The sequence below is a fragment of the Ursus maritimus genome, unplaced genomic scaffold (assembly GCF_017311325.1).
Source record: "Ursus maritimus isolate PB19 unplaced genomic scaffold, ASM1731132v1 scaffold_10, whole genome shotgun sequence".
Taxonomy (NCBI): Eukaryota; Metazoa; Chordata; class Mammalia; order Carnivora; family Ursidae; genus Ursus; species Ursus maritimus.
In genome coordinates, this window is record NW_024423344.1 from 22,999,085 (window position 1) to 23,026,475 (window position 27,391).

Consider the following 27,391-nt stretch of genomic DNA (forward strand, 5'->3'; position numbering starts at 1 on the left):
AAGATCTAGTCTACATGTTCCTTATAGAGAAATGTTTCTCATATGCAGATGACTCTAGTCATTATGTAGTCTTCCTCAGAAATCTTCCACGACTCCCCAGTGCCTCTTGAATCATGTTCACAATCATCTGTGATCCCGCCCAACCTGCTTTTACAGCCTTTATGCACTTCCTCTGCCCCCTCCCCCAGGAAGCTATATGCCCACCAGTCCACATCAGAGTGCTTACAATTTTCAAAAAGCACTAGGTTTTGTTGGGTTGGGTTTTATCCATGTCCCTCAACTGAAATGCCCTTCCCTTTTCCCTTCCTCGATGTCTGTTAAACTCTGCCTTTTCTTTAAGGGTTAAGATAAATAGTTCATTTTCCATAAAACCATCATTTGAACTAGAATTCTTTCTTCTTGGTGTTCTGTTGGTGGTTCATCTGTCTGTTCCTTGCTTATAACACCTATCAGTTTCTGACTTACGTCTTGGTGTTCTGTGGTATAAAAAAAATCAAGTGGTGAATTTAATTTAATGTGGTCCCAGGATTGGAATGCATCCAAGAACCTGGCAGAAATAATCATAAAACCTCTCTGGAGGAAAGCCATATAAGCCTCAAAAAATTCCCACTCGTCAAGTTCCAAAGAACAGGGGCCCAGAGTCAAAAATCACAAAACATACCAAATCACCATGGATGAGAGGCAGCAAAAATGATATACATTAAAGTAATATTTCAGAATACGAAAGATAGAGAGAAGATCTCAAGACCAACCAGAAAGTAAGTCAACTTACCTATGAAGTAATATCACACTATAGTTTAGTGCAGTACCAAAGAAAATAAGGTCTAAGTGGCAAGTGTAGTGGCCAAGGGCACGAGCTCTGGAATGTGCTGACTGGGTTTCAATACCGGTTCTATCCTTTGCAAGTACATTTTGACAAGTTACTTTACCTCTCTCTGACTTAATTTTTTCATCTATAAAATATGATTAATACCATTTTCAATTTCTTGTACTACATGAAAAATGTACATAGATTTCCTAGAAGAGTATCTAGCATTCATAAATGGTAGCTATTATTACTAAAAGAATTGGACAGCTGACTTCTCATTAGCAACAACAAAAAGCAGAAGACAGTCAATCTAGCTATCAACCTAGAACTCTTGATTTACCCATACATTTATCTATATCTTTGCTCACCATTTCTTCTTGCATTTCAGAATGCATATCTGTTACTGTTTTTCTCTTGCCAAAAGTATAATCTTTAAATTTCCTTTTGTGAGAGTTTATTGGTTGTTAACTAAGTGTAAATAATATATGAAAATCCCAGTGAAACATGAACACCACAGTGAAAGTCACTTGAAACTCACCAGGTTTCAATAGGTTAAAAGTCTAACCATATCAAATGCTTCTCAAGAGACAGATACATGCAAGTTCTCATACACTGCTGTCAGGGGTTTGAATTGGTAAAGCCGGTTTGGAAAAGAGTTGAGTATTACATAGAATTGTTGATCACGAACACATTCCTAAGTATATCATCCAGTCAAGTTTTTACATGTGTGCACTGAAAACATCTATGAGAGTATTCGTAGAAGCATTGCTTCTAATAGACAAAATCTGACAATAATCTCTCTCCATTAACAGAAGTATGGATAATTAAATGTTATGCTCGTACCAGCAGCAGTATCATGATTGAACCTCAAAAAGATAAAGCTGAATGGAAAAAAAAATAGATACCATATGATTCCATTTCTAGAAAGTGCAAAAACATGCAAAACTAAATTCAGTTGACCCTTGAACAATATGAGTATCAGGAGTGCTGACCTCTTGCACAGCTGAAAATCCACGTATAATTTTGACTACCTCAAAACTTACCTAATAGCCTACTCTTGACCAGAAGTCTTACTGATGAAATATAAACAGTGTGTAATATATATGTTGTATGTTATATATGTATTACATATAGTATTCTCACAATAAAGTAAGTGAGAAAATCTTATTAAGAAAATCATAAGGAACAGAAAATACATTTACAGTATTGTACTGTATTTATAGAAAAAAATCCACATATAAGTGGACCCACAGGGTTCAAACCTGTGTTATGGAAGGGTTGCTTGGAGATACATTTATATGGTAAAGGAATTATTAACACAAAATTCCGGATAATGGTCACCTCCAGGATCAGGGGTGTAGTGGTACTAATAAGATTTTATTTCTGGGGCGCCTGGCTGGCTCAGTTGGCAGAGCACGTGACTCTTGATCTCGGGGTTGTGAGTTCGAGCCCCACATTGGGTATAGAGATTACTTTAAAAAAAAATCTTAAAAAAAAAAAGATTCTAATTCTTAGGCTAAGACTAAGAACAGAGGCAACGTTTTTTTTTTTTTTTAAAAGATTTTATTTATTTATTTGACAGAGATAGAGACAGCCAGCGAGAGAGAGAACACAAGCAGGGGGAGTGGGAGACGAAGAAGCAGGCTCATAGCAGAAGAGCCCGATGTGGAGCCCGATGTGGGGCTCGATCCCACAACACCAGGATCACGCCCTGAGTCGAAGGCAGAGGCTTAACCGCTGTGCCACCCAGGCGCCCCAGAGGCAACGGTTTTATTCTTCCTTAGTTCAAACATTTTTGTTTGTATGAAAGATCTTGTGAATAAAGAAAGGGTCATGCTTTGTTTTAAGAAAATTAATTTACATCAGACTTGAAGCACCCATCCCACAAGGTTAATAGGAAATTCCTTCTTGGCCGTTTGAAGGGTTCTCCAGTCTGAGAGTTCCACACCAGTTTGTTTTTCCCTAACCTGAGGGTTATGCAAAGGTCCTGATGCTCTACATGCGCCAACACATCAGGGAGGCCCCTCGGGCCCAGGCTCTAGTAGCTTCCTTCCATGTCCCATAGGCCCTGCTCTGTCTGCCCCATGCTTGGCATGCAAGATCTTTGGGAACAAGGGAGCAGGAGAAGGGCCAGGGGTCCCCGGGCTTAGAATTTAGCTTCCTCAGCATATCATGCAGCTAACCCTTCTGAGACCTTTCCAACTCCTCACATAGATTAGCCTCCATTCCCAGCTGCGTGTCTTTGAACGCTCTGTGGATTCTTATGTCAGTGCCATACTCTTTGCTTATTAGAGTTGTCAAATCACACCAACTTTTTAACAAGTTCTCTATTGTTAAAATTCTCCTTGTGGCTTTTATTAGCCTTGAGCAGCTGCCCCTATCTACTTGGGGACAAAATGTCTCAGAGGAAGGATCTCCCATCACCATATCCTCTGGATTATCCCCTCCCCACCTCACCCCCATTCTCCCCTGAGGGGGTCTCTATTTTCAAGCCCTTTTCCAGGAAGAAAAATGAATGATCTTTAGAAAACCTTCTCCCTTGTCAATCTCCCCTCCTAAACCTGTTTTTGGCCAGTTTGACATCATTTTGCAGAATAGATTGTAAGTCATCTTAATTAAATCCAACACAGAGAATCGGTCATTCAAAATAGTTACAAAACTTAATGGCATTTGCTTCTTAGGTCTGCACTGAAAAAGCAGGGTTGCAGTATCATAATTCCTCTAAAGCTGACACAACAGACATCCTTTCTCCCGGCTGAACAATTTGCGTACTTGCCGGACGGGCTAGCTAATCTCTCCAAAAGGAACTGTATCTAAAACTTCGGGACACTCTTGGCTTTCAGTTTGGTAAATAAAGAGTTCCATTTTGTTTTCTTCCTCAAGGACAACATTCTTTACCAGATGAGATGCTTCACCCTGACTGGAGAAAGGGAAAATCTTGGGAAAAGAAAAAGTAAGTCATTAAGTGTGCGTTCTCTCTCTCTCTCTCTCTCTCTCTCTCTCTCTCACATACACACACACTGAGCACCATAGATCTAAAGACACAGTAACTCACAACCCCTCCATTACTGCTGACCCCAAGGACGTTGGTTGCTCTCAGGTATCCCAACTTTATTGGGGCTACTTTACCTTTGGAGAGTTGCTGAGATTTCTAATCACCCTTTGAAAATCCTTATGACTTTACAATATGAACTCGTATTTTAGCTTTCATGCTTCTTCTAACACATCACGCCGTCACCCTCCTGAGCCGCTGGGGCTGCTGCGCGGGTACCAGCCACACTGGGCTTGGATGCCTGGCTGGCTGGTAGTTCTTTTCCACCTCACCTGCAGTGCAGGATACGTGGCCTCTGCAAGTTCCATTTCACCCTTCTCGCAGCTGAGATTTCAGTGGGTTTAACCCTCCTGCGGGTGTAGACTCTGACCATCCTTGCTCCATCAGAGAGATCCCTTCCTTAGTCTAGTTTAGGAGCCAGGGTGTCATCTGAGTAGTTCTGATCAAAAGGAAGCCTGAGGACTTTGGTTAAATGCTTGGAGCAGGAGATGCCCTGTTTCTTCTCCCGGATATAGTAAGGAAGTAGGTAGCCTCAGGCTGCTCGCAGTCAGCTTGTCCCCCTGAGAGGATTTAGCCAGCAGACTAAGCCAATACCTGGGGAAGAAGGCTCCCAGAAGCCTCTGCTAAATAGTGCCTGAAGTCTAACTTCTCTCTGGATGTTAAGTTATGTGAGATAGTGATTGTTTAAGCCACTTGAAGTTGGGTTTTCTGCTGCTTGTGATTAAAAAATATCCTGATATACTAAATCATCTCTGATCCCAGCAAGTGACTCCGATCATCCCAAGAGGGGTCTCCCCTCCCATGACAGGGCCAGGTGGGCCTCCCTCAGAGGTCCAAATCCAAGTCTAGGCATTCCCTGCTTTCCTTTCTCCTGTCAATGTTCAGTGCCCATTTCTGGTGACCTTTCTTTTCTGTCTCATTTCTTAAACAAACAAACAAACAAAACCCACAGAATTAATTTGACTTTTAAAGTTTAATTTCAACTTAATTTTTATTTCCACAATACATATTTACAAGTTAGATGGCTAAAAATTCTTAAAAGGAAAAGAGAAATCTCCACCCTATTGTCCCACCCCAAACTCTCCCGAGGCCATCCCTGTCCATCCTTCCCACTCTTTCTTCTGGACTGTAGTTCCTATTGCTAAATAACATTTTTCTACAGCTTTGATCGTTCTCTAGCTTTAGTTGTTATGCATTTTCTGTGATGGAAGATGGAGACCTGGACTTCTTACACCCCTCCCCCACATACATTTCCTCTCATTTCTTAAAAAAGTTCTATCACAATATTTTGTTATTTACATTATTCTCTGTGTAAACATTATTCACAGCCAAGCCATGTAGTGTACTGAGATTATATTTCTGTTTTGTTTTTTTTTTAAAGATTTTATTTATTTATTCGACAGAGATAGAGATAGCCAGCGAGAGAGGGAACACAAGCAGGGGGAGTGGGAGAGGAAGAAGCAGGCTCATAGCGGAAGAGCCTGATGTGGGGCTCGATCCCATGACGCCGGGATCACGCCCTGAGCCGAAGGCAGACGCTTAACCGCTGTGCCACCCAGGCGCCCCTATATTTCTGTTCTTAAGCAACTGTTTCTTTCTGCTAGCATTCAATGATCACAGTGTCTTTTCCCTTGCTTATTTTGCTATGTATTTTCTCTGGTTCATCCCAAGTTCTTCAAGAAAAATATAAATCCCTCCAATGTGTGCAAATCAATTAGTTTCTTGTTTTTCTGCTACCACCACCATCTCATGTTGTTCACCTTTCTCCTGTGTTGGATTCCTTGTTTCCTAGATGCCATGTTTTCCTCTATCTTGGCTTAATCATGTATTTTGGAAGAGCACATCCTCAGTGGGTTTCTGATAAAAAGTGCAAGGGTGATAAAAGTGTTGAGACCTTTCATACCGAAAATGTCTCTATCTACCCTCTCATTTATTTGTAGGTGTTTTTCATGTTTGGGCCTTGACCCGTGCCCCCCCTCCCTGCCCCCAACGTGTAGTGGTCATTGACTGTTCATAATTGAGAGTGAGGATCTAACAGGTTGACTAGATGCTCTCTGAATGGAAGGGATTAGTTGCAGTGTGGGCTTCCCTGTCAGGTAGGTAATAGGGTAGGTGCTGGCTTCTGTGTTGGGAAATCCTCAACAGTCTGTATCTATTAGTCTTTTTCTTGGGTTGGATAGTTTCCCCACAGGGGAATCCTGCAGGTTCCTGTTTTGACAGGATATGAGTCTGTCAGCTTTCTGACGGTGAGTAAGGGAAGAGCCCTACGGTTCTTGTTTACTATGAAGACATTCCCTTTCTCGCTAGCTTGAGATCACCACCTCCCTCCCACACTCCACTCTGCCTGAGGTCAGTAACTCCCAAAGAGAAAATCTTGTGAGAATGAGGAGGACTAGGTGCCTGGTGGGGAAAGGGAAATTTTATTCAGACTTTCAACCAATCTTCCTGGAGGTTTGTAGGGAGAGTGGTGGCTACCCTACTCCACGGCTATTTTTTAAACTTTGACAAGCTTTGTGAACTTGAATAAGCTTCTTAATTTCTCTGAGCTTCAGTTTCTTCATTTGTAAAGTAGAAACACAGGCTTTGGTGAGAGAGTTAAATGGGGTTACTGAATGTGAAGTGTCTGGCACAGTCTGCCCCGCACAGAGAGGGCATCCCATCGTTGATGGTACAGTGGTCTGGGAGGTAGCAGTTGGTAGTCTCCCTAGCTTTGTTTCAGTGGACAGAAAGAACCCCTTTCCACTATCCAGTTTTCTATACTCCCTCAAAAGGAAAACGACCTTATTCATGTTTTGCCAAAATACTAATAGAATTTCAGGGGTACAACAACCTTTGCAACTTATCCTCTACCCCACCCTCTCTCTCAGTGCCCAAACAAACACTTACAGCAACCACCTCTCTTCTGGCTTCCATCTTGATGGATTAATGTGCAAGACTGAGGACTGCAGTGAAGTCAGTCCAAATCCAAATCCCAAGAGTAAAATCGACCTCCTCTTCTCAGCTCTTTCACACATAATCCCTCCACCCCTAGGCAATGGCCCAGTTCCTCCTCCTCCTCTTCCTATCCTTTCTGGCCCCCTGGCAAGAGAGAGGCAAAGAGAACCTTCTTGCCTTCAGTGTGCTAGAGCCTCTCTCCCCACGCAAAATGAAATTTCTCCTTTTCCCTACTTTTCACCAGCTCTTTCTTGCCCCAGTCCTTCTCTCCCTTTCTCTCTCACTGCTCCTGTTTGGGACCTTGACTCTGCTTCATTAAAGGGCAGCCTTCTTCACAGTCTTTTCAGTGAATTCTTAGGATGCTTTTCTTATCTGCTCTGGAACCTCCTTTAGCTTTGTTAACCGGCTATATCTTAGGGGATTGAAGATGGAAGAGGAGCTGGAGAAGCTGGGGAGCTTGAGGTTATTTTAAAGTTAATTTAGAATGTCTGGTGGGACCAAGATCTGCTGCAGAGTCTGATGAAAAGAAGCACACAATGTGCTAAGCTGACATCTTAGGTTGCAAGACCAGTAGCGATTTGGCCTGCTACATTTCTCATCTAGACTCAACCACTGCAAACACACCTAATAAAATGTTTGAAGTAGAACGTGATCGACCTTTGATGGAAATGGTGTAAATACACAGTCATCTGAGACTATGTGTGAATGAAGGTCAGCACAACCATACAAGACCAGGCCTCACCTACTGACCCCTTAAACCTGTGTTTCCTTTTTCAACCACGTGCAGACAGGAATGCTGCACTTTGTCTCCTGTAGGTGATCTTTTCTGAGTGTAGACCTTAGTTTTTCCTTAAAATTTTCCCCAGCAAAGTAGTAGAGCAAAGGATTGAGGCAGCTATTGGCTCCTGCCAAGGCCAGCGTGATGACCACAGCTTTATGCAGCTTCTCTTCGCATATCTCCACTTTCCACACAAGCAGGTGGAGGGTCCTCAGTATGTGATAGGGCAGGAAACACAGGAGGAAGATGATCAAGGCAATGATGATGGTGATAAGTGCCTTCTTGTGAGAAACCCGCAGACCCAATTCTGGGACCTCCACCTTTAACAGAGCTCGAATGATCAGCAGGTAACAAATGCTGAGCATGCAGAACGGCAGCAGGAAGCCTATCACCAAGGCGACGTAGTTCATGGTCTGCAGTTTAACAATTTTGTTGATATTCAGCTCCAAGCACAATACGGCACTGCCCTTCCGCTCAGAGCCATTGTTCAGAAGCACTACTGCGGCAGCCATGATAAGGATCCATATGATCCCACACAGAGTCCAGGCACTCCGGATGCTGGCGACGTGGAGGAGCCGGAAGGGGTGAACAGTTGCCAGGAAACGCACGATGCTCAGCACAGTCAGGAAATAAATGCTGCTGTACATGTTGACATACAGAGAATAAGACATAATCCTGCAGGCCAGGTCCCCAAATATCCAATTGGAGCCTCTGAGGTAATAGTCAGCTCTGAAGGGTAGTGTACTTGTGAATAAGAAATCTGAAATGGCCAGGTTTAGCATGAAAACATTCACAGATGTGGACTTCTTATAAGACTGCAGGAAAACATATATGGAAAAGCCATTTCCCAAGGTTCCCCAGACAAATATTATCAGGTACACAGTGGGGTAAAAGTCCTTTTTGAAGTTTTCAATTGTACAGTTCCCGTTGCTGTTGTTACTGCTGAAGGTGCCATTGGGTTCCATTTCTGGCATGGAGGTGGATGGAGGCAAGGACATAAGTTTTCTCTCCATGCTGGATTAAAAAGGAACAGACACAAAACATTACTTCTTGCTCATTACTTACATCTCTCCAGATTTTAACAAAATGGAGAAATACTTGCTTTCCTTTGCTACCTGAGTAAAAAAAAATCAGAAAAGTCTTTACTGTATGTTCCATTACAGTTCATGATAAATTTCTAGAATGCAAAATGAACGTTAATTTATTTGGTTGAAGCTGAAGCCTCAAACTTGGGAGACCTTTGGCCCAGTGCTTATGTTAATACTGCAGTTTATATCTACCAGAGAGCAGATGTCTCATCTCAGAATGCATGGAAGACAAAAGGAATTGACACAACATTTTCAAGTGCTGAAACAGAAGTCTAACAACCCAGAGTTCTATATCCAGCAAAAATACCCTTCGAATATGAAGGAGAAGTCAAGACATTCTCAGATGATGGAAAACTAAGAGAATTTGTTGCCAGCAGACCTACCCTAAATGAATGGCTAAAAGAAGTCCTCCGCACAGAAAAGAATCAATAAAAGAAGGAACCTAGGAACATCAAAAAAGAACATGAAAAGCAAAAATATAGGTAAGTACCATAGGATTTTCTTCTCTTTTTGAGTCTAAGTTATGTTTGATGATTGAAACAAAAACTCTAACATTGCCTGATGTGATATAGGGGAATTTTTAAAAATAGTTATATTGTAAATGGAGGAGGTTAAAGGGACACAAAGGAGGTAAAGTTTCCACGCTTCCCTTGAGTTGGTAAAACACTGATGCCAATAGACTGTGGTAAGTGATGTATGTGTAATGTAACACCTGGAGCAGCCATTAAAAAGCTATACAAATAGATATGCTCAAAAACACCAGAGATAAATCAAAATGGAATTCTGAAAAGTGTTCAAATAACCAACAGGAAGATAGGAAAAAGAAAATAGATAATGCAAACAGAAAAATATAATAAAATGGCAGACTTATCCTTAGCAAATCAATAATTACATTAAATATAACTAGTTTAAATATACTAATTAAAATACAGATTGGCAGACCGGAATATATAGATATAGATATATAGATAAAATATGCTGTATATAATATATGCTGTATATATTATATATATTATATGCTGTATATAAGAAATTCATTTCAAATAACAGTATTGGCAGGTTGAAAGTAAGAGGATGAAAAACATATACGTCATGCAAACCTTAATGAAAGGAAATCAGGGATGGCTCTTAATATCAGATGAAGTAAACTTCAGAACAGAGAAAATCTGAGAGAGGGACATTATATAATGAATAAATAGTTAATCTGCCAAAAAAACCACACCAGTTCTGAATGTGTATGCACCAAACAACAGCGTTGCAAACCATGTGAAGGAAAAACTGATAGATTTGAAAGGAGAAATACATAAGTCCACAGTTATAGTTGGTAATTTCAAAACCCTGTCTCAATAACTGAGAGAGCAAATAGACAAAAACTCAGCAAGAATATGGAAAACCTCAAATACAACGTCAACCAACAGGAACCAATCGAAATTTATAAACTACTCTATTCAACAAAAGCAGAAGACACACTCTTTTCAAGTGCCCACAGAACATATACTCAAATAAACCACATCCTGGGCCATAAGACAAACCTCAACAGATTTAAAAGAACTGAAATCATACAGAGTGTGCTCTCTAACTACTGTGGAATCAAACTAGAAATCAACAGCAGAAATACAGAAAATCCCCAAGTGCTTGGAAACTAAACAACATGCTTCTAAACATTCCATGGGTCAAAGAGGACGTCTCAAGGGAAACCAAATAATATATTGAACTGAATAAAAATGAAAATGCATCCTATCAAAATTTGTGGGGTATAGCAAAAACAGTGCTGAGAGGAAACCGTATAATACTAAATGCATATACACTACCAAAGAAAAAGTTTTAAGTCAGTCATCTAAGCTACCATCTCAAGAAGCTAAAAAAAAGCCCTTGAAAAGTGAAATAAACTCGGGGAACGTAGATGGCTCGGTTGGTTAGGTGTCTGAATCTTGATCTCAGCTCAGGTCTTGATCTCAGGGTCATGAGTTCAAGCCCTGCGCTGGGCTCCAAGCTGAGCATGGAGCCTACTTTAAGGGAAAAAAAAAAAAAATGAAATAAACCCAAAGCAAGCAAAAGAAGGGAAATAAAAAGGTAAAAGCAGAAATCAAGGAAATTAAAAACAGAAAAAAAATAGAGAAAAATAGTGAAAGAAAGAACTGGTTCTCTGAAAAGATCAATACAATTGACAAACCTACAGCAAGACAGACAAAAGTAAAAATAGAGCAGACACAAATTGCCATTATCAGGAATGAAACAGGAGTTATAATTATAGACACGCAGACATCAGTAGTATAAGGGAATACTATGAACACCTCTACGCACATAAATTTGATAACTTAAGTGAAATGGACTAATTCCTTAAAAAAAAAACCTACCCCAACTCACTAAATACAAAATGATAATTAGAACTACCGAGATAATTACAATTTAAAACTCTAAAAAGGAATCTCCAAGTCCAGGGGGTATCACTGGAGAATTCCACCAAATTCTGCCATATTTAAATAAGAATTAACACCAATTCCGTACAATCTCTTCCAGAAAATAGGAGAGGAGGATACACATCCCAATTTATTTTATGAAGCTAGTATTATCTTGATATTAAAACTAGACATAGTATAAAACAAAGGACTACAAACCAATATTCCTTATGAATATGGACACAAAATCTCTTAGCAAAATATTAGCAAATAAAATTTAGCAATATTACAAAAAGAATTATGCACCACAACTAAGTAGAGTTTATTTCATGCATTCAAGTCTGGTTCAATATTCAATATAGTTCATGTAAAAATTGTCTTTTTTTAGTGTTAATGTCATATTCATGTAAAGCAAGTTCCCCTTCCTTTTTTTTCTTCCTTCAATTCCTCTTTCTCTTTCTCCCTCTCTTAGGAAATGAATGATTACCTGATCAAAAGAGTCCTTCACTTTTTATGTGCATATTCTAGGAATGTTTGGTCTAAACAGGCAAAATGTCTGAAATAAAGGAAGACAAAGTTATTAAGATGTATTTCATTTTCTGGACAGTAAAAGTGTATTTGCATATAGCTTTTATTATTACAATTGCAAGAAAAAAAAAGAAAGGGCATTATTTTCAAGTTAAAAGAAGATATCCATTTTGGCATATTTCAGAGTCTTTTTAAAAAATTAATTTAGTATATGATAACTAGTGTCAGCACAATATTTTGATCTGAACAAGGCCAGGGTTAAATTTCCTTTGATTAAACGGAATTTCCTGCATGGGATTTATGAATTAAGCAATATTCCACTATTTCCATAACTTGTTTAAAATTTAAAATTATATGCATAAAATTGTATTTAACTAAAAAGAGTGATAACAATGAATCCTTTTTAAAGAATTAATTTTATGACATTCTTTGAGACAAATCATAAGAATTTAATGTTTCAGCCAAAACTATAATTTCCTGAAACTTAACTAACTTGAAGACCTTAGACAAATAGTTAATAAATAATCTTTGGATGCCTAAACAATTTCTAAATAAGAAATAGATACAAAACAGTGGTTATTCAATATAATGAATTGAACTAATATACATTTTAATTTATTTTTTACAAGGGTAATAGATGAACAAAATGTGTAAATGCCTTTGAATTATACTTTTTAATTATATTATACTTCAAAACTGTTTAAATTGTATGACAAATGCTAGTAGACAGAAAAATATCTAAATTAGTCTTTATTTTCTCTCCTCTAATTGTTCTTATGCTTGATGAAAAGGAAGGTTGATTACTTTGGTCAAGGTGATAATTAATATAAATAATTAATACGGAGAAATACAAATACGTATACAAGATAATGAATATGATTTTCTGTTTGTTTATTAAGAAAACTGAAATAGTTTATTCAGGGTAAATTTGATACACACATTGTTTTATTTAATAGATTTAATTTTAAAGCTATAGTTTAATATTTTAAATTCATTACTTATTAGTGTATTTATACATTTGTGAATACCTAAATGCATACATATGAGGGCATATTAATAAATCCTTTACTGTAGCTTGTTTAACATGAATAATGTACAAAAAGAGTAAAATTAGAATTAGAATCTTTTTAACATAAAATAATTAGGTTATTTTATACTCAGTAGTAAAGATTTCTTTTTGTCAATAAAATATTCTGTTAAATTTCAGTGCTTCTGACACACTTTCAAATCATTTTTTAAAAGATTCCTTACTTTCAAAATGCTGGGGATGGGTAGTAAGGAGGGCACGTATTGCACGGTGCACTGGGTGTTATACGCAAGTAATGACTCATGGAACTTAAAAAATAAATAAATTAAATAAAAAACAAAACAAAACAAAGTTTCTAGAAAGTGTTTTAACAATGTTTCCTATAATTATTTCTTAACTCTAGGTACTTATGAGTTATATCTTCTCTCTTTAAGCAACTACTCCTGATTCTTTCTTTCCCAAATTCAAGCCCCCAAATTTAGGATAAAACCATTAATTTGTCTTTTGCGCCCAAACCATCTTGGGGTTTTACTACAATGGTCAAGGGGTTTACAAGCTTTGTTCTTTCATCCTATGAAAGGAAGGAAAACTGGGAATAATTAGATTTCTAAAAATCCTTTGAATTTTAATTAATCTAAAACTATTACACTGTTTTGGTTTGTCAAACAAGTAATAAAAAAGCTGTAAGTTACCCCTAAAAAGTTGATTATACTTAGGTAAAATATGCTAATATAAATATCTTTCAGTGATTACATACTTTCTAAGTTAAAAGAAGCATGTTTGTGTTTAAATGCAAAGATTACTATAAGTGAGTGTAAAAAGACTTTTTCCCAGGGTTCTAGATTCACAAACCTTTTCTCCTTTTTGGTCATGACAAATCTGAACAAGCACTAGATTTTCTGACTGGGTTACATGGGAATCATCAGAGATCAACTTTTGATTTGTCTTTCATTAGACCTAGTAGCCACTGTGTAACCATCTTGTTTAAGGGCTAGAGCAGCTCCAACAAGGCTTCTAGAAGCTTTAAGTCAACTTTGTCAATTTAGTTCTGTGGTCTCCACTAAACTTAATAGTCTCCCTGTTGGAGGCACCTGGCTGGCTCAGTAGGCAGGGCGTGGGACTCTTGATCTCTGGGTCCTGAGTTCAAGCCCCATGTTGGGTGTAGGGATTACTTTAAAAAAGTAGTTTTCCAGGGGCACCTGGGTAGCGCAGTCGTTAAGCGTCTGCCTTTGGCTCAGGGCATGATCCTGGCGTTCCGGGATCGAGTCCCACATTGGGCTCCTCTGCTGGGAGCCTGCTTCTTCCTCTCCCACTCCCCCTGCTGTGTTCCCTCTCTCGCTGGCTGTCTCTCTGTCACATAAATAAATAAAATCTTAAAAAAAAAAAAGTAGTTTCCCTGTTGTACAGACTTTCCTTTGATAGAAATGACTTGGGACTTTTCAGCCAATCACATAACCTCCTACACAATTTTTACCCTTGAAATATAAGGTTTACCTTGAAATAAAATAAATTCAGATGACTAAGTTAATTGCCTTTACCCAAACTTGCTGACAAAAGGATAAAAGAACAAATATTTATACTGATATACAGAATATGATTTTGGATTCATCCTTGAATTCAAAATGCTTTAGAAATAGAGATTTCCTGACACTACAAGACTCCTATAAACAATGAATCAAAGAACCTTGAGATGCTTTGCTATTACCCAAAGAGACAGTCATAATAAAAGTAGAGTTTAGCAAGGCTGCTTCATGATATTACCTACAACAGCAGAGATAAACTGGCGATGGTATTAAACCAACACCGACAGGGTAACCTGAAGGCTATCGCTAAGGATGCTCCCATGCATGCCCAATCTGCCATCAACACAATTCTAGCAAGTCTGTAAAGGTAGAACATGGACAACCACAGTCCCAAGGCTCCTTTTGAACATCTCCAGAAGGTCTATGGATGTGCTCTGAGTATTGTTTATTCTCAGAATGTGTTGGGGCTTTTCTTTACTACAGAGCTCTGGCTGTATGGTAGGGAAAAAATTGCTTAATTTGGGAATCCCAACTTGTCTTTTCTGTAAGAGACACACATTTCACTGACAGAGTCATCAAAGAACAGTAAAGCTTTAACTTTTACTTAGAAACCTCACTGTCCTTATCCATAAACAACAGGGAGAGTAACAAGAACTAATGGAATTCTAACACCCTCCAACTTCTAATGATTGAAGTATTTCCATTGGCCTTGATTGCAGGCAATGAGATCAATCCCCCCAAAACCCACAAATTACCTCCTCCTGAGTACATAACAAACTGCCTTATGCATTTGGGAATTACTTCCAATCCTTCATCCTATTTTATTGTGATCTACTATGATGATTACAGGAAAGTTGCATTTCCAAAATATTCCCAAAGCAGTCTCTGTGTGATCTGAAACATAGATATTTGGTCTTCTGGAAAAGACATCAGAGAAAAACTTCTCTTGAACCTAGATGGAGAGGACCCTATTGCTATCTTTAACAACTGACACTGCATTAACACTCCAATATTTTAATTTTTAGACTCATGTCTCCCAACTAAAAAGACACACAGAACTTCCCCCCAAACACTGGAAGTCCATTCCTTTGAAAGACCTCAAACTGAAGATTTTTAGAAATCCTCCAGAAGCTGTTGATTTACAGGAGGACAGATCATTGACTACAGAAGCAGACAGCTTTCACACAAGACAGACAAAATTAATTTTCTGATTCTTTAGGACCCTTTTCTTTCCCTTTACTACTCATTTCATTGATCATTGTATTTTTACCCTATTAACTAATATGATTTCCTTTATCTTCATCCTGTGACCCATTTCAGTCTTTGCCACATAAGAGAAAACAAAATTCTCTGGTTTTTCTTTTCTTTTTTTCTATTCTTTTTTTTTTTTTTAAGTAGGTTTCACACCCAGCATGGAGCCCAATGTGGGGTTTGAACTCACAACCCTGAGACCAAGATCTGAGCTCATGGGTCAGACACTTAACTGAGCCACCCAGACACCCCTCTGGGATGTTTTTTCTTAGAACATAGCTACTGTTCTGAATTTAACGGATTACTGACAAAATTTAATAACTAAAACCAAGCAAACAAAAAACAAATAAAAAAACACTTCAAGATGTAAATTTTCTTCTCTATATCCCTTCTGAGAGTTAAGTTTCCCTCACATAATTAACCCCAATTTCAGTCTTATAAAAATTGTGTATTGACCCCATATCAACAAAATGCTTCTGCTGAGGTCTTTACAACCCTATCAGCAAAACCTAACCCTTTGGGAGTGCGAATGAAGATTGGATCTAACCCGGATAGAAATCACTACTTTATTTTCTTCAGCAACCTTCCAGCCTGCTTTGCAGGACCTGTTTGACTCCATTGAAGGAATCTGTCCACCTCAAATCCTCTCCACCACAGATGCTCAAATAAAGAAAAAGACTCATTCCTATTGTGATAAATGATTCTTAAATTCCCAGTTACTACTCGTCTACTTCTTATGTGGACGTCGGGCTGACACTCACCTGCCACACACTGACTTACCCTGTGTTTTCAAGATCATTGTTAGAGGATGTCAGATGTTTAAAATTACCACCCTTCCATGAATCATGTTTTCTTAAAAAGAATACACAGACATCTGACCGAGGCAGGCACAGGTTAATTGAGAGAAGTCTCTCTCAGGAGAGATAATAGACTGCCTGGTGTGTATACCATGCAAGCTACAACTACCAGAGTTGGAATAATGTGACTGGAAAGAATCACTCATAACTTATCTCTGACCCTGGCAAGAGTCTTATTTATTTAAAGTGTACAACTTCTGCTCTGGAAGCTGGCAGAGACTCGCTCCTTGATCAAACTCTAGCCAGGCTCCTCTGAGCCCTCTTCTTGATAGGCTTCCAACTTGGTCCATAAAGGCTTGAATAAAGGACTAACCGTTTTTTGCTTTTTTTTTTTTTTCCAGTGTCAACATTTTTTTAAATTACAAAAATGACGGTAGGTTGTAAATGCTGTTTTGTAATCTGTAAACTATTTTCCTATAAACAAAATGTCATGATCATTTTCCCATTCAATAGATTTTCTACTACAACATAAAAAAAATATTTGCTTATGTAAACGGGAAGGATATAACATGACTCTAAGCCAGAGAATTTGCCTCATGCCCAAACACATACAAATTAGTGGTAGGTGGAGGAGAAAACATTTGTGAAGGGAATTTTAGCCTATTTTAGCTAATAGGCTATTTTAGCACATAGTTATGTGGTTAGGTTTTAGCCTAACCATATAAATATGCAACAACTGTTCACACAGTTTATGAGGGCTTCTCAACCTGTGTTTGCCACACTTTCTTTTTTAAAAAAAACATTTTTTATTTAAATTCAGTTAATCAACATATAATGTATTGTTGGTTTCAGGGGTACAGGCCTGTGATTCATCAGTCTTAAACTCGGTGCTCATTACATCACATGCCTTCCTTAATGAAGGACTAACAGCTTTTTTTAACAGTTCAAGGCAACATCTCTAGGATGACCATAACGTCCCCCTCTTGTAGAGCCTGAAAACACTCAAGGCTATCAAAAGAACCTACTGTTTGTTCCAGCCAACACCTGAAGATAGGGCTCCTGTCTCCCAGCCTCTGTGGGAGGGTAGGATCCTAAGCTTCAAAAGTGTCGGTTAGCAAACCCAGATGCATTTCACATGGGCCAACCTCCCCTTCCCATTTTTTGTAATTGTTTACTTCCCTAACTCTGCTGAGCATCTGTTTATCCCTTCTCTATTCCTTCATTCTTCCTTAAAAACATCCACTCACCTCTGTAAAAAATGAAATTGAGTTCAGTTCATGTCGGATTCTTTTCTCCACTGCAACAGTATATTACCAATTAAAATCTGTCCTTCCTTTAACTAGCATCTGGCTTTGTTTATCTTTGACAAAGCCCAGGTTTAAATGTAAATTTGTTGGGCAGAGTTGTCATAGATAATAACATAGTCCTTAATTTCTCCTTAACTAGCCAAAGAGAATTTTCTGCTAGAGTAAACACTTACTACTGCACCTGTATAAATATTACATAACAGCCTGTGGCTTGAGGTATGGGTGGAGGGAAGCTTCCTGGGTGTCTAGAAAAGAACAGGAGGATTTCAGGGGACCTGTCTTCATTATCAGAATATGATAGTATGGATCTCTGTTTTTCAGAATCTGTTATACAAACTAATAACCCTTTTTGTTCCTGCAAAGTCCTGCTTCCTTGAATCTTACCCCAAATTATCTAATGCAAGCGTAAATCCTATTATAATTCCTAACATCCTCTTTCTGAGATGCTCCAGTTCCCCTTCATGTGCACTCCCCCTTCACACAAGTCAATAGTCCCAACTTCGTTCATCTACAGGTATGTTCCCAGTGGTCTTTGACTAAAAGACACTGACTCTGAGAATACACATAATGATCTAAAGAATAAAAAAGGTATGGTAAAATATTAGTTAAATTAACCTACCCAAAGAGATGGCTTGTAAATATATATATATATATTTTAAAAGATTTTATTTATTTATTTGACAGAGATAGACAGCCAGCGAGAGAGGGAACACAAGCAGGGGGAGTGGGAGAGGAAGAAGCAGGCTCATAGTGGAGGAGCCTGATGTGGGGCTCGATCCCAGAACGCCGGGATCACGCCCTGAGCTGAAGGCAGATGCTTAACCGTTGTGCCACCCAGGCGCCCCGTAAATATATTTCTGATGCAGCAAGGATGTTTTTCAATTCTCCTTCAGACACTTATGTGAACGTGTAACTCAGAAAACATGGTTGACATGTAAATGATGTCAAAAAAAGAAAAGCGTTTTTCTTTAATTCAGCACTTCCCAAAGTATCTTCCACAGAATATGAATTCCATAAGATGCTTTGTGAAAGACAAGCCTCCCACGATTAAATCAGCTTGAGAACTACTGTAAGCTCTAGTATTCCTCTCTTGGAGAGTCATAATGCACGTTAAAGTCTCTATGAGTGTCCTGCAGGAAGACAGAAAAAAAAAAAGCCTGATTTACACACAGTATCCCTCCCTTTTTTTGATCCTGAAAACTTTTGTGCATTAACACATTCTAATACCCCATAGAACTAATGTTCTACACAATCCTACTTGGGAAATGCTGATGTTATTATATAATTTTTCTGGAACAAGATTTTGGATAGATGAGAAAGAGAACCCCCGCCTAATGGACCAGTTCAACGAGCAAGTGTTCAAGTGTTTGGGAGTCAGGGAGTTCTAAGCACGTACTTTTGGGTAAATTAGCATTTCTGAGCATCCATTACTTCATTTGCAAAATGGTGATTGTATTCATTTCCTAGGGCTGCCTTAACAAAGTACCACAAACCCAGAGCCTTAAACAACAGAAATTTATTCCCTTGCAGTCTGAAATCCAGGCGTCAGTAGGGCCATGCTCCATTAGAAGCCTTTAGGGAAGAAGTCTCCCTTGCCTTTTCTAGCTTCTAGTGGTTACCAGCAACCTTTGGCATTCCTTGGCTTGTGGATGCATCACTCCAAGCTTTTAACTGTCCCATGGTATTTTCTTCTGTGTCTTCACATCATCTTCCAACTATGCATTCTGTGTTTCTGTCTTCTCCTCTTACAAGAACACAGGTCATTTGATTAAGGGTCCATCTTAATCCACTATGACCTTATCTTAACTAAATCTATCTACAAAGATCCTATTTCCAAATAAGGTCACATTCAGAGGTACCTGGGATTAGGACGTAGACATATCTTTTGGGGGGACATAATTCAAACCACTACAAGGATATATATAACATCGATTTCATGGGGTTGTTATAAGCATTAAATGAGATAGATAGATAGATAGATAGAGCACTTCACATAGTACTTGGTAGTGGGTAAATGCCCCCTAGCTTCTCCACCCTCAGGAATGTATGTAGGAATAACCTCTGAGCTCGCTTCAACATCTGTCATCCCATTGACCAGGAGGTTGATGACCTCAGTTCTCATGTTCATATGAAGTATAAAAAGTAGACTCTTCTTCTTCATGTTTGCTAGGAAGGCATACTGTACAGAAATACTGATAACTCTTGGATTATTCTGACATGTTTAATGAAAGTCTCTCAAAACCACTCCACTTCTTTGCTTTCAGTCTGTTTCTACCAGGCAACCTTCTAATAATCCATCCGCTTCATCGGGCCCCTCTGGAAGGGTGGACTTCGAATCGTGAACTGGAAGATTACAATAAAGGGAATGTAGAACCCCCCATTATAAATGTTCAAACCAGAATAACCAGAATTCTGGGTTAAAAATTATTTCCCTGTGACTTTGACTTGTGTAGATTGATTTCTTTAGGCCTAGGAGTAGACTGACAAGATGAGAGTTCTCATATGCAGAATTGTGGGCCACCTCTTAGGGCCTTTGTTGTGATGACATGAATAATGGCTCTCTGCTTTTGATCTCTCTCAACAGCAAGTCTGAGTTTCCTTGCTTGGGTTATAGGGAGAATGCATGGAATCCAGCAGGTACAACCACAGACAAGAGGTCATCAGAAAAGATGGTAAGAGGTGTTCCACCAGGAAGTTGAGGGCTGTGGGGGAACCAAAACCAGACTTCAGCAGCCGGGATTCCTTGAGCAACTGGGGACCAAGGCAGAACTCATTAGGAAGTTCGTCTGTAAGCTGCAAGACCATTTAGAGCCAGGCCACAGTGCAAGGAGAGGGTCAGTACAGGCAGGCCCTGAATCCTGGAGGCCCTGAGTTCTAGAGGTCCTGAGTCCTGACGTCCTTGATTCCTGGAGGCCCTGGGTTTTGGAGGCCCTGAATCTGGAGGCCTGAATCCTGGAGGCCCTGAATCCTGGAGTCCCTGAGTCCTAGAGGCCCTGAGTTCTAGAGGCCCTGGGTTTTGGGAGGCCCTGGGTCTTGGAGAGCCCAAGGGCTTGGGCACAGAGACTCAGGCCAGGGATGCCAAGATAGGGGTCCATTTTCCCTAATGAGGAGGAGACCAAAGCTCAGGAAAAAGAGAGATGCCCAACTTTAGAGTCAAGGCACAAAGTCAGGATCAGATCAGCCTCCAGGGTAACTGAGTTCCAGAGCTGCTTCTATACCTCTGCCTGAGATTGGGATTGGTTCTGGGCCCTGGAGGGGACTGGAGGAGGGTGGGAGTGGTCAGTGGCTAACAAACAGCCTCAGCTGCAGGGAGAGGATACCCTACAGAAGCTAGAGCTTTGATTCCAAGAGCATCTTAATCCCTGGAAAGCGTAAGAAAGAAAATACACTGATTCCCTTCCTAGAGCCTCGTCTAGCTAACAGCCGCAGGCTAAAAGCAAGACCAGCTCAGTTCCAAAATTTTATTTAGCTCAATACTTTCTCTTGAGAATCCTTTAAAACATTTTGATTGTTCTTTCCCGCCCATATAAAATATATCTGACCACATCACACTTCAACCTTTAGACTGTTTTAAAAAAGAAAAAGAAAAAGAAATCGCCTGCTATATGCGGCTGTAAAAATCAGCTGGACCAATGAAGTATGTGACAGGAAGCTGAGAAATACATGAAGAGGTAAGTTCAAGGAAAATCAGGAAATAAATGGACAACCTAATTTCTACTGCCTTGGTGGGAGAGGAGAAAGAGCACGTGAACAGCCTCCTGTACTGAAAGGGGGCTGGGAACAAAGAAAGAATTAAGGCTTTGTCTCCTGTGGCTTTACTGGTGATGAAACAACAAAGAAGAAACAGTGAAAAGATGGGGAGATGGGGGCGCCTGGGTGGCTCGGTCGGTTAAGCGTCTGCCTTCGGCTCAGGTCATGATCCCAGGGTCCTGGGATCGAGTCCCACATCGGGCTTCCTGCTCCACGGGGAGCCTGCTTCTCCCTCTCTCTCTGCCTGCCACTCTGCCTACTTGTGCTCTCTGTCAAATAAATAAATAAAATCTTAAAAAAAAAAAAGAAATACCTTTAAAAAAAAAGATGGGGAGATGGGGATTCCATATTTCAGTTACAAAGAAAACCAAATGTGTTGCATGGCCAGTTAAAATCTGCTGTGGATGAATAGCTTCCATTGATGCCTGGAATGTTCTCGTGGTCAGAGCAAAGCTGCAACTGTCCAAAATGTCGCAGAGATTAGTTTCACCTGTACTTAGAAAAATACCATTTTTTTTTAAAGAATAACACATTTTAAGGACCCCCTGTCACAGAGTACCTCCCCCAGCCCCCCACCTCCTGCCCCTCCTCCCCCCTCAGCACTGACTGGGGCTGTGCGCCCCCCACACGTGTGCTCACCTTCCGTGCTGAGATCTGGGCCTGTGACCTACCTCAGAACCTGAAGACTGAGGCACTCAGACACACCAACACAGACATCCCCCGAGGAGCAGCAAGCGATAAGCATTACACAACCGGATGCTGCGAGATGGCGATAAACCGCTGAAGAACAGAGAATCTTCTGGAGAATAAAGGTCAGGGCAGTCTGCATCATCTTTACAAGGAATTAATGATGGGACTTTTGTGCAGCACCTAAGCTGTCAGCACCAGGACAGGAGAGCTAGACCTGCCAGCCAGCAGCCTCCCATGTTACCACTAGGTGACGTTCTGGGTCCTCTGTGTGGCCACCGTCTCTGGGACTTCTAACTCCCACATGAAAATCCTTCCAGCAAGTTAACATCAGGCCCCTGGCTGGCTGACTTCATCAGCTACCCTCACTTCCTTCACTCAAGCTACCCGCCTTTGCCAGACCTGCCTGCGGGTTCTGGAAAAGCCCACGTCCTCCATCAGCCACAGATGTTCGTTCACTCAAAACGAGCAGCAGCCAACCTGCGTTGTGTTTACTGTGCAGTCGGCACTCTGCAAAGCTCCTTCTGTGTGCTAACTCAATTAGTCCCCAAACAGCCCTAGGTAGTCTGAATTGGCCATTTGATAGATGAGGAAAACTAACGTGCAAAGATAACGGAAGAGCTCGTGTGTCCACGTTCACTTGTCAGTTAGCGGTGGGACGGCACTTACACCCAGCTCCCAGCTCTCTGTCACAAAGCTCTTCTGCCTCTCTCTGCGCCACAAATACTGGCTCCTGTGGACCTGACAAGGAAGGAAACACAGCCTCAGACCTAGAGGAACCTCCAGAGTGGTGACTAAACCAGACAACATAATAGACAAAGCCCGGTGAGAAGGGCCATCAGAATGAAATGCCATTGGGAACAGCCTTAGGGAACAAGGGCGTCTTTAAGGTACTGAGGGGAAAGGTTGGCTAGCGAGAGGGGCCAGGGGTTTCAGACAGAGGACCAGGCTGTATGAAGACTGGTTGCTGAGGGCACAGGGCAAGTTTGGGGTGCTGCAAGTGACACAGTCTAGGTGAAGCATGAAAGGGAGGATGAGGTGGACAGAGGGTGGTTTGAGAGTGACCTACCTCCACACAAAGGAGTTTGGGTTTTATTCTGAGGGCAGGGAGAGTCCTTGAATTGCCGACAGCGGATGTGCATTTTTAGAAAGGGTGATTCTGGCAGCAGGTGGAGGACAGTTGGGGAGGAGACAAGCCTAGGTTCAGACAGACTGCAAGGAATGTTCCTGTGATTGTCCAGGGCAGAGGGGGTGGACATAGCTGGATGGGACTGAGAGATATAAAGAAAACTGAGAGGTTGCCAGAGCTGTGGATGGACCAGTTATGGAATGTCAAGGAAGGCGGGGGAGGGTATCGTCTCAGGTCTTTGGTGGGAGAATTAGTGCCTTCCACTAATAAAAAGAACATAAGAGGAAGATGCTGTTTTGGGGGGGGAATGAGTTCAATTTGGGACATTTTGAATTTGAGGCTTTTGTGACACATGTAAATGGAACTGTCCCCTGCAGTCCAGACCTGGGGTGGAGGGGTTCAGGAAGCCTGCTGAATTTATGGCTCATCAGCATCTGATGGTGACTGAAGCCAGAAAAATTGGATGAACTCACACAGGGGCGTGAGAACAGAGAAGGAAAGAGGGCCTGAGATAAGACCTTGGGGGGACATCACCAACTAAGACACAGGCAGAGAACAGGAGCCTGGAGAGATGGTTGACTAAGGCTGGCCAAACCAGAAGAAACGAATCAAGAATGTATTGTCAAGGAGGCCAGGAGAAAGACTGGTTGAAGGAGCAGGTGGTCCAGGTGGTCAGCGAGGATCAAATGCCCAAGGGACTCTGCAATAAAAAGGTTATCAGTGACCGGAGGGGTGGGGTGGGAGCCTGAGGACAGGTGCAGCAGTTGAGAGCGTGACTGCTGTGCTGGGAGAGGACACGTTCAAGTTTGGCAGCTGAGAAGGGCGTGTTGTTGGAGGAAGGTTTTTGAGTCCGGGAGGGAAGCTGCATGTCTTCTTTTCTCTAGAGACACCTTGATTGTGACTCTTAGCCAAACTCCCTCCAGTGACTTGGGTCTCTTCCTCTCTTCATTTTTCCTTCTCTCTTCAACTTCATCCACCTGAACCTCTAGACTAGAATGTACTCTGTACCTGACGTCTAGCTGACGTGGTCTGACTCTCAACCCTCCCACTTTCTAGCTGCAAGACTCTTCCTCTCTGACCTTCGGCTTCCTCACCCTCCAAGCGAGGCTAAAAAAGAGAGCATGTAGGATTGTTCTGAGTTGTAAATGAAAGAATGGGCTCGCTCCATATAGCCGGTGGTCGACCAAATGCCAGCATTCTCTTCTACCGAATTCTGTGACCTATTAAAAATTTTTGTTTTTGCTTGTCCTCTCACACTTCAACTCCTTGAAGTCCTGGGCTCACTGTTGTCATTTTGTTCTCAATTTCCTCTTTTTAATTTACAGCAATAGCTGCCCTGCCCCATCCCCACCACCTCATGAGAGCCGCCTGTGAATCATACGGGACTAGGATGAGGTCATCTGTTCCTGTTCAACAGTTGCGTCCACTGCTCTTTCTCAAACTTCCTTCTCGGTTACTCTAGAATTTGATCCTCAGGTCTTATCAGTGAAACCTCTACTCCTTCTCTGTCTTCTGTGCTCCTGAGTACTTGTGGTTTTCCATTTCCTGATTGTTCAGCCCTTCTGAATCCGCTGTTAGTTCTTTACCCAATTGTGGACCACCACTGGAGCGCCACCGGGGTCCTCAGCTCACCTCTCTCGATAATCCCCCAAGAACTCAGCCACCACTGAAACTTTACCCCATCTCTCTGCCTCTGACTCCCAGATGTCTTTTACATATGAAAATATATTTTCATCTTGTAATTTACAAAGAATTTTTTCTTCTCGGTTAATCTCATTTGCTCCACTTGGCTATCTTTTAAGATAGGCTGAGTTGGCATTTTATCTCAATTTTACAAATAAAGAAAAAACCTCTGAAACCTAGAAGATTTAAGTGGTTTTTCCTGAATTCTAACCTAAGCTATACTCCTACATTTCTAGTCGTCTACAGGATAGCCTTATTTGGGAGATTCTGTCTCTAGTTCAAATCTTACTTGGGTCTATCCTTCCTCTCAAATCAATCCCGCTCAGCTGGTGTCAGGGACTGAATGTTTGTGTGCCCCAGAATTTATATGTTGAAGCCCCAGCCTTCAATGTGACTGTATTGGGAGACAGGACTTTTATGGAGGTAATTAAGGTTAAATGAAGTGATACGGTAGAGTTCTGATCCGAAAGGACTAGTGTCCTAGGAGAAGAAACACTCTGTGCCATGTGAGGACACAGCCAGATGGTGGCCACCTACAAGCCAAGAGGAAAGGTCTCAGAATAAAACCTATCTTGTCAGCATCTTGATCCTAGACTTCCAGCCTCTAAAACTGTGAGAAATAAATTTCTGTTATTTAAACCACCCAGTCTGTGGTATTTTGTTAGGGCAGCTGAAGTGGACCGATTTAGCTGGTGACCATTTGGGGGATGTTTTCTTTCATTTTTCTCTTTCTTATATCTCACATCCAGTCAATGGGCAGAGCTATCGCCATTGTTTTTATATTATGTGGCTTGAATTCTATCCTTACTCTCCACGTACAAAGTCACCACTGTAACCTTGGGTTTTGTTAGCTGGTGCCTAGAAACCGTTAGTATCTCCTGCCTTGTATACCATTTCGAGATTAAACCAGCTAAAACATCACAGAACCATGGGATTCGACGGTCCCGGTGAATTCTTGGCCCCTGTCTGACCTCTCTTTCTCCCCTTCACTTATGTCTACATCCTCCCACCATGTCACTGTGGGTTTGAAGTTCTCCACAGTATGAGGCTTCCGCTTTAATAACCACCCTGCAGGTCACGACTCCCCGCCCCCCACAATAATGCTCTTCGTTTTCTCTGATGACTTCAGAGTAGAACTTAGATTTTAGCCCCCAGAGCTACTGTATACTGTGGAATGGCAAATAGGGCACTCTTTTTGTAGCTTACAGAAATATTCAAAGGAGGGACTTGGGGTATGTTCATGGGGCCAGATCTCCCACTTACGAGCTTGGGGATCTTTCTGCAAGTGATTTATCTTCTCTGCACCTCGCTTTCCTTGTCTGTAAACGGCACGATGAGTGTGAAGTATTTCACACCGTTTGAGCACTCAACAATGTTAACTAGTATGATTAACCTTCAAATTTGGGGCCTAGGGAAACAATTTAGAAGGCGAAAAGGCTCTCAGGGCATTAATAAAAATACAAAAGCAAGGCTGAGAGGTGATTTGATTTAAAAAATAAATAAACATGGCGTCTCTGGCATGGGGAAGCAGCGGCAGAGCAGCAGGTGTGGCCGAGACTCCAGGTGTGAGCGCTGGTTCTTCTACTCACTAGCGTTGCGACCCTGGGCAAGTAACTTCATCCCCCCCCCGCGCCTCCAGGCCTCCTCGGTAACTTGGGGGCAGTGATAATAGCAGTCATTCCTTCACAGGGCTGCTGCGAGGATGAAGGCCGATGATGCATGAATGGCACCCAGGCCAGGGCTGGGAGGAGAGACAGCACCGTGTGGGAGTCGGTGTTGCTGCAAAGGATCACAGACTGAGCCCCTGCAGAAATCGTGCAGAGAGGATGCAACCCTTTGGGTCAGAAGATTCTACAACGTGTGTGTCCCTTGAAATCCCAGAGGCCCCAGAACGCTGATCTGATACATTCCCCCAAACAGGGAAGTATCATCAGGTGCCTGATCCTTGAAATGCAAGACTGTTAGCTTAGTCCTTACTTGAAACTGCCCCCAAATGTCATGGCAGACACATAAAGCTTCATATACTTTCTTGCCTCCTCAGAATACTCTTGTACTTTCAGATTTTTTTCCAAAGGGAGAAAGTAAACTAAATTTTGGAGACCAAAACAGAAATACAGACAAAAAGAAGTGAGATTACAACATCTTTTGAATGAGGAACTGAGCTGGTTCCCAGGGTTCCAGAATAAATGGGGGCGGGGAGGGGTGGTGAACCACAGAGGGTCCTGTTTCTAGGGAGTCAGAACTTTGGAGCATTCTGCTGCCCCCCTCCCTCCTCTGCCCTGTCTCTCCCAAAGTGCCTCAAAGTGCCCCAAAGTCCAAGTCACTTCATGAACCTCCAGGCTAATGCCCCTTTACCCTCCAAATGCCCTTTACTTGCCCATGCCTCTTAGCCGAGGAGTCAACACCTTGGCCCAGATCTGCTGTAAACCAGTAAACGCTGAATAGTATTTATGGCTGTGCCAATTCCCTGAGGAGGAAATTCTCTAATTCATTTTCTCTGTACTGCAGAGATTCTCCTTAACAGCTCTGGAGCCAGAGGGACTTTTCAGCCAGAGTCCTAGGGCCTGATAATTCACCCTGGAGAACAATTGGAGTTTTTGCTCTGTGGCCAATGCAGAGTTTTACTGTCTAGTTTTTGTCCTCTGGTTAA

The 27,391-nt window shown here is 41.2% G+C and overlaps 1 protein-coding gene and 1 long non-coding RNA gene across 10 annotated transcripts in view; one reads left to right on the plus strand and one right to left on the minus strand.

Moving 5' to 3' along the window:
* Positions 1-4,818: 4,818 nt before the first annotated feature.
* CYSLTR2 (cysteinyl leukotriene receptor 2) overlaps positions 4,819-27,391 on the minus strand; it is a 30,118-nt gene continuing 7,545 nt past the window's right edge. The window contains exons 2-5 of one of the 9 annotated variants that reach the window (XR_572462.2): positions 22,599-22,662; positions 21,914-22,041; positions 21,556-21,701; positions 18,994-19,835 (exon numbers count right to left, since the gene is read on the minus strand). Coding sequence is in view for 2 of the 9 variants with exons in the window: in XM_008706862.2 (XP_008705084.1) it covers positions 7,548-8,585 (1,038 nt within the window). In the remaining 7 variants the exon portion in view is untranslated. Of the gene's footprint in view, positions 8,587-11,546; positions 11,858-18,993; positions 19,836-21,555; positions 21,702-21,881; positions 22,042-22,530; positions 22,671-27,391 lie in introns of those variants that run through there. The other 8 variants (XR_572465.2, XR_572464.2, XR_572460.2 and 5 more) reach the window with 8 other exon arrangements.
* Positions 22,657-26,779, plus strand: LOC121100908. Its single transcript, XR_005832687.1, has 2 exons — positions 22,657-22,819; positions 26,431-26,779. It is a non-coding gene; the product is annotated as an uncharacterized LOC121100908 (long non-coding RNA).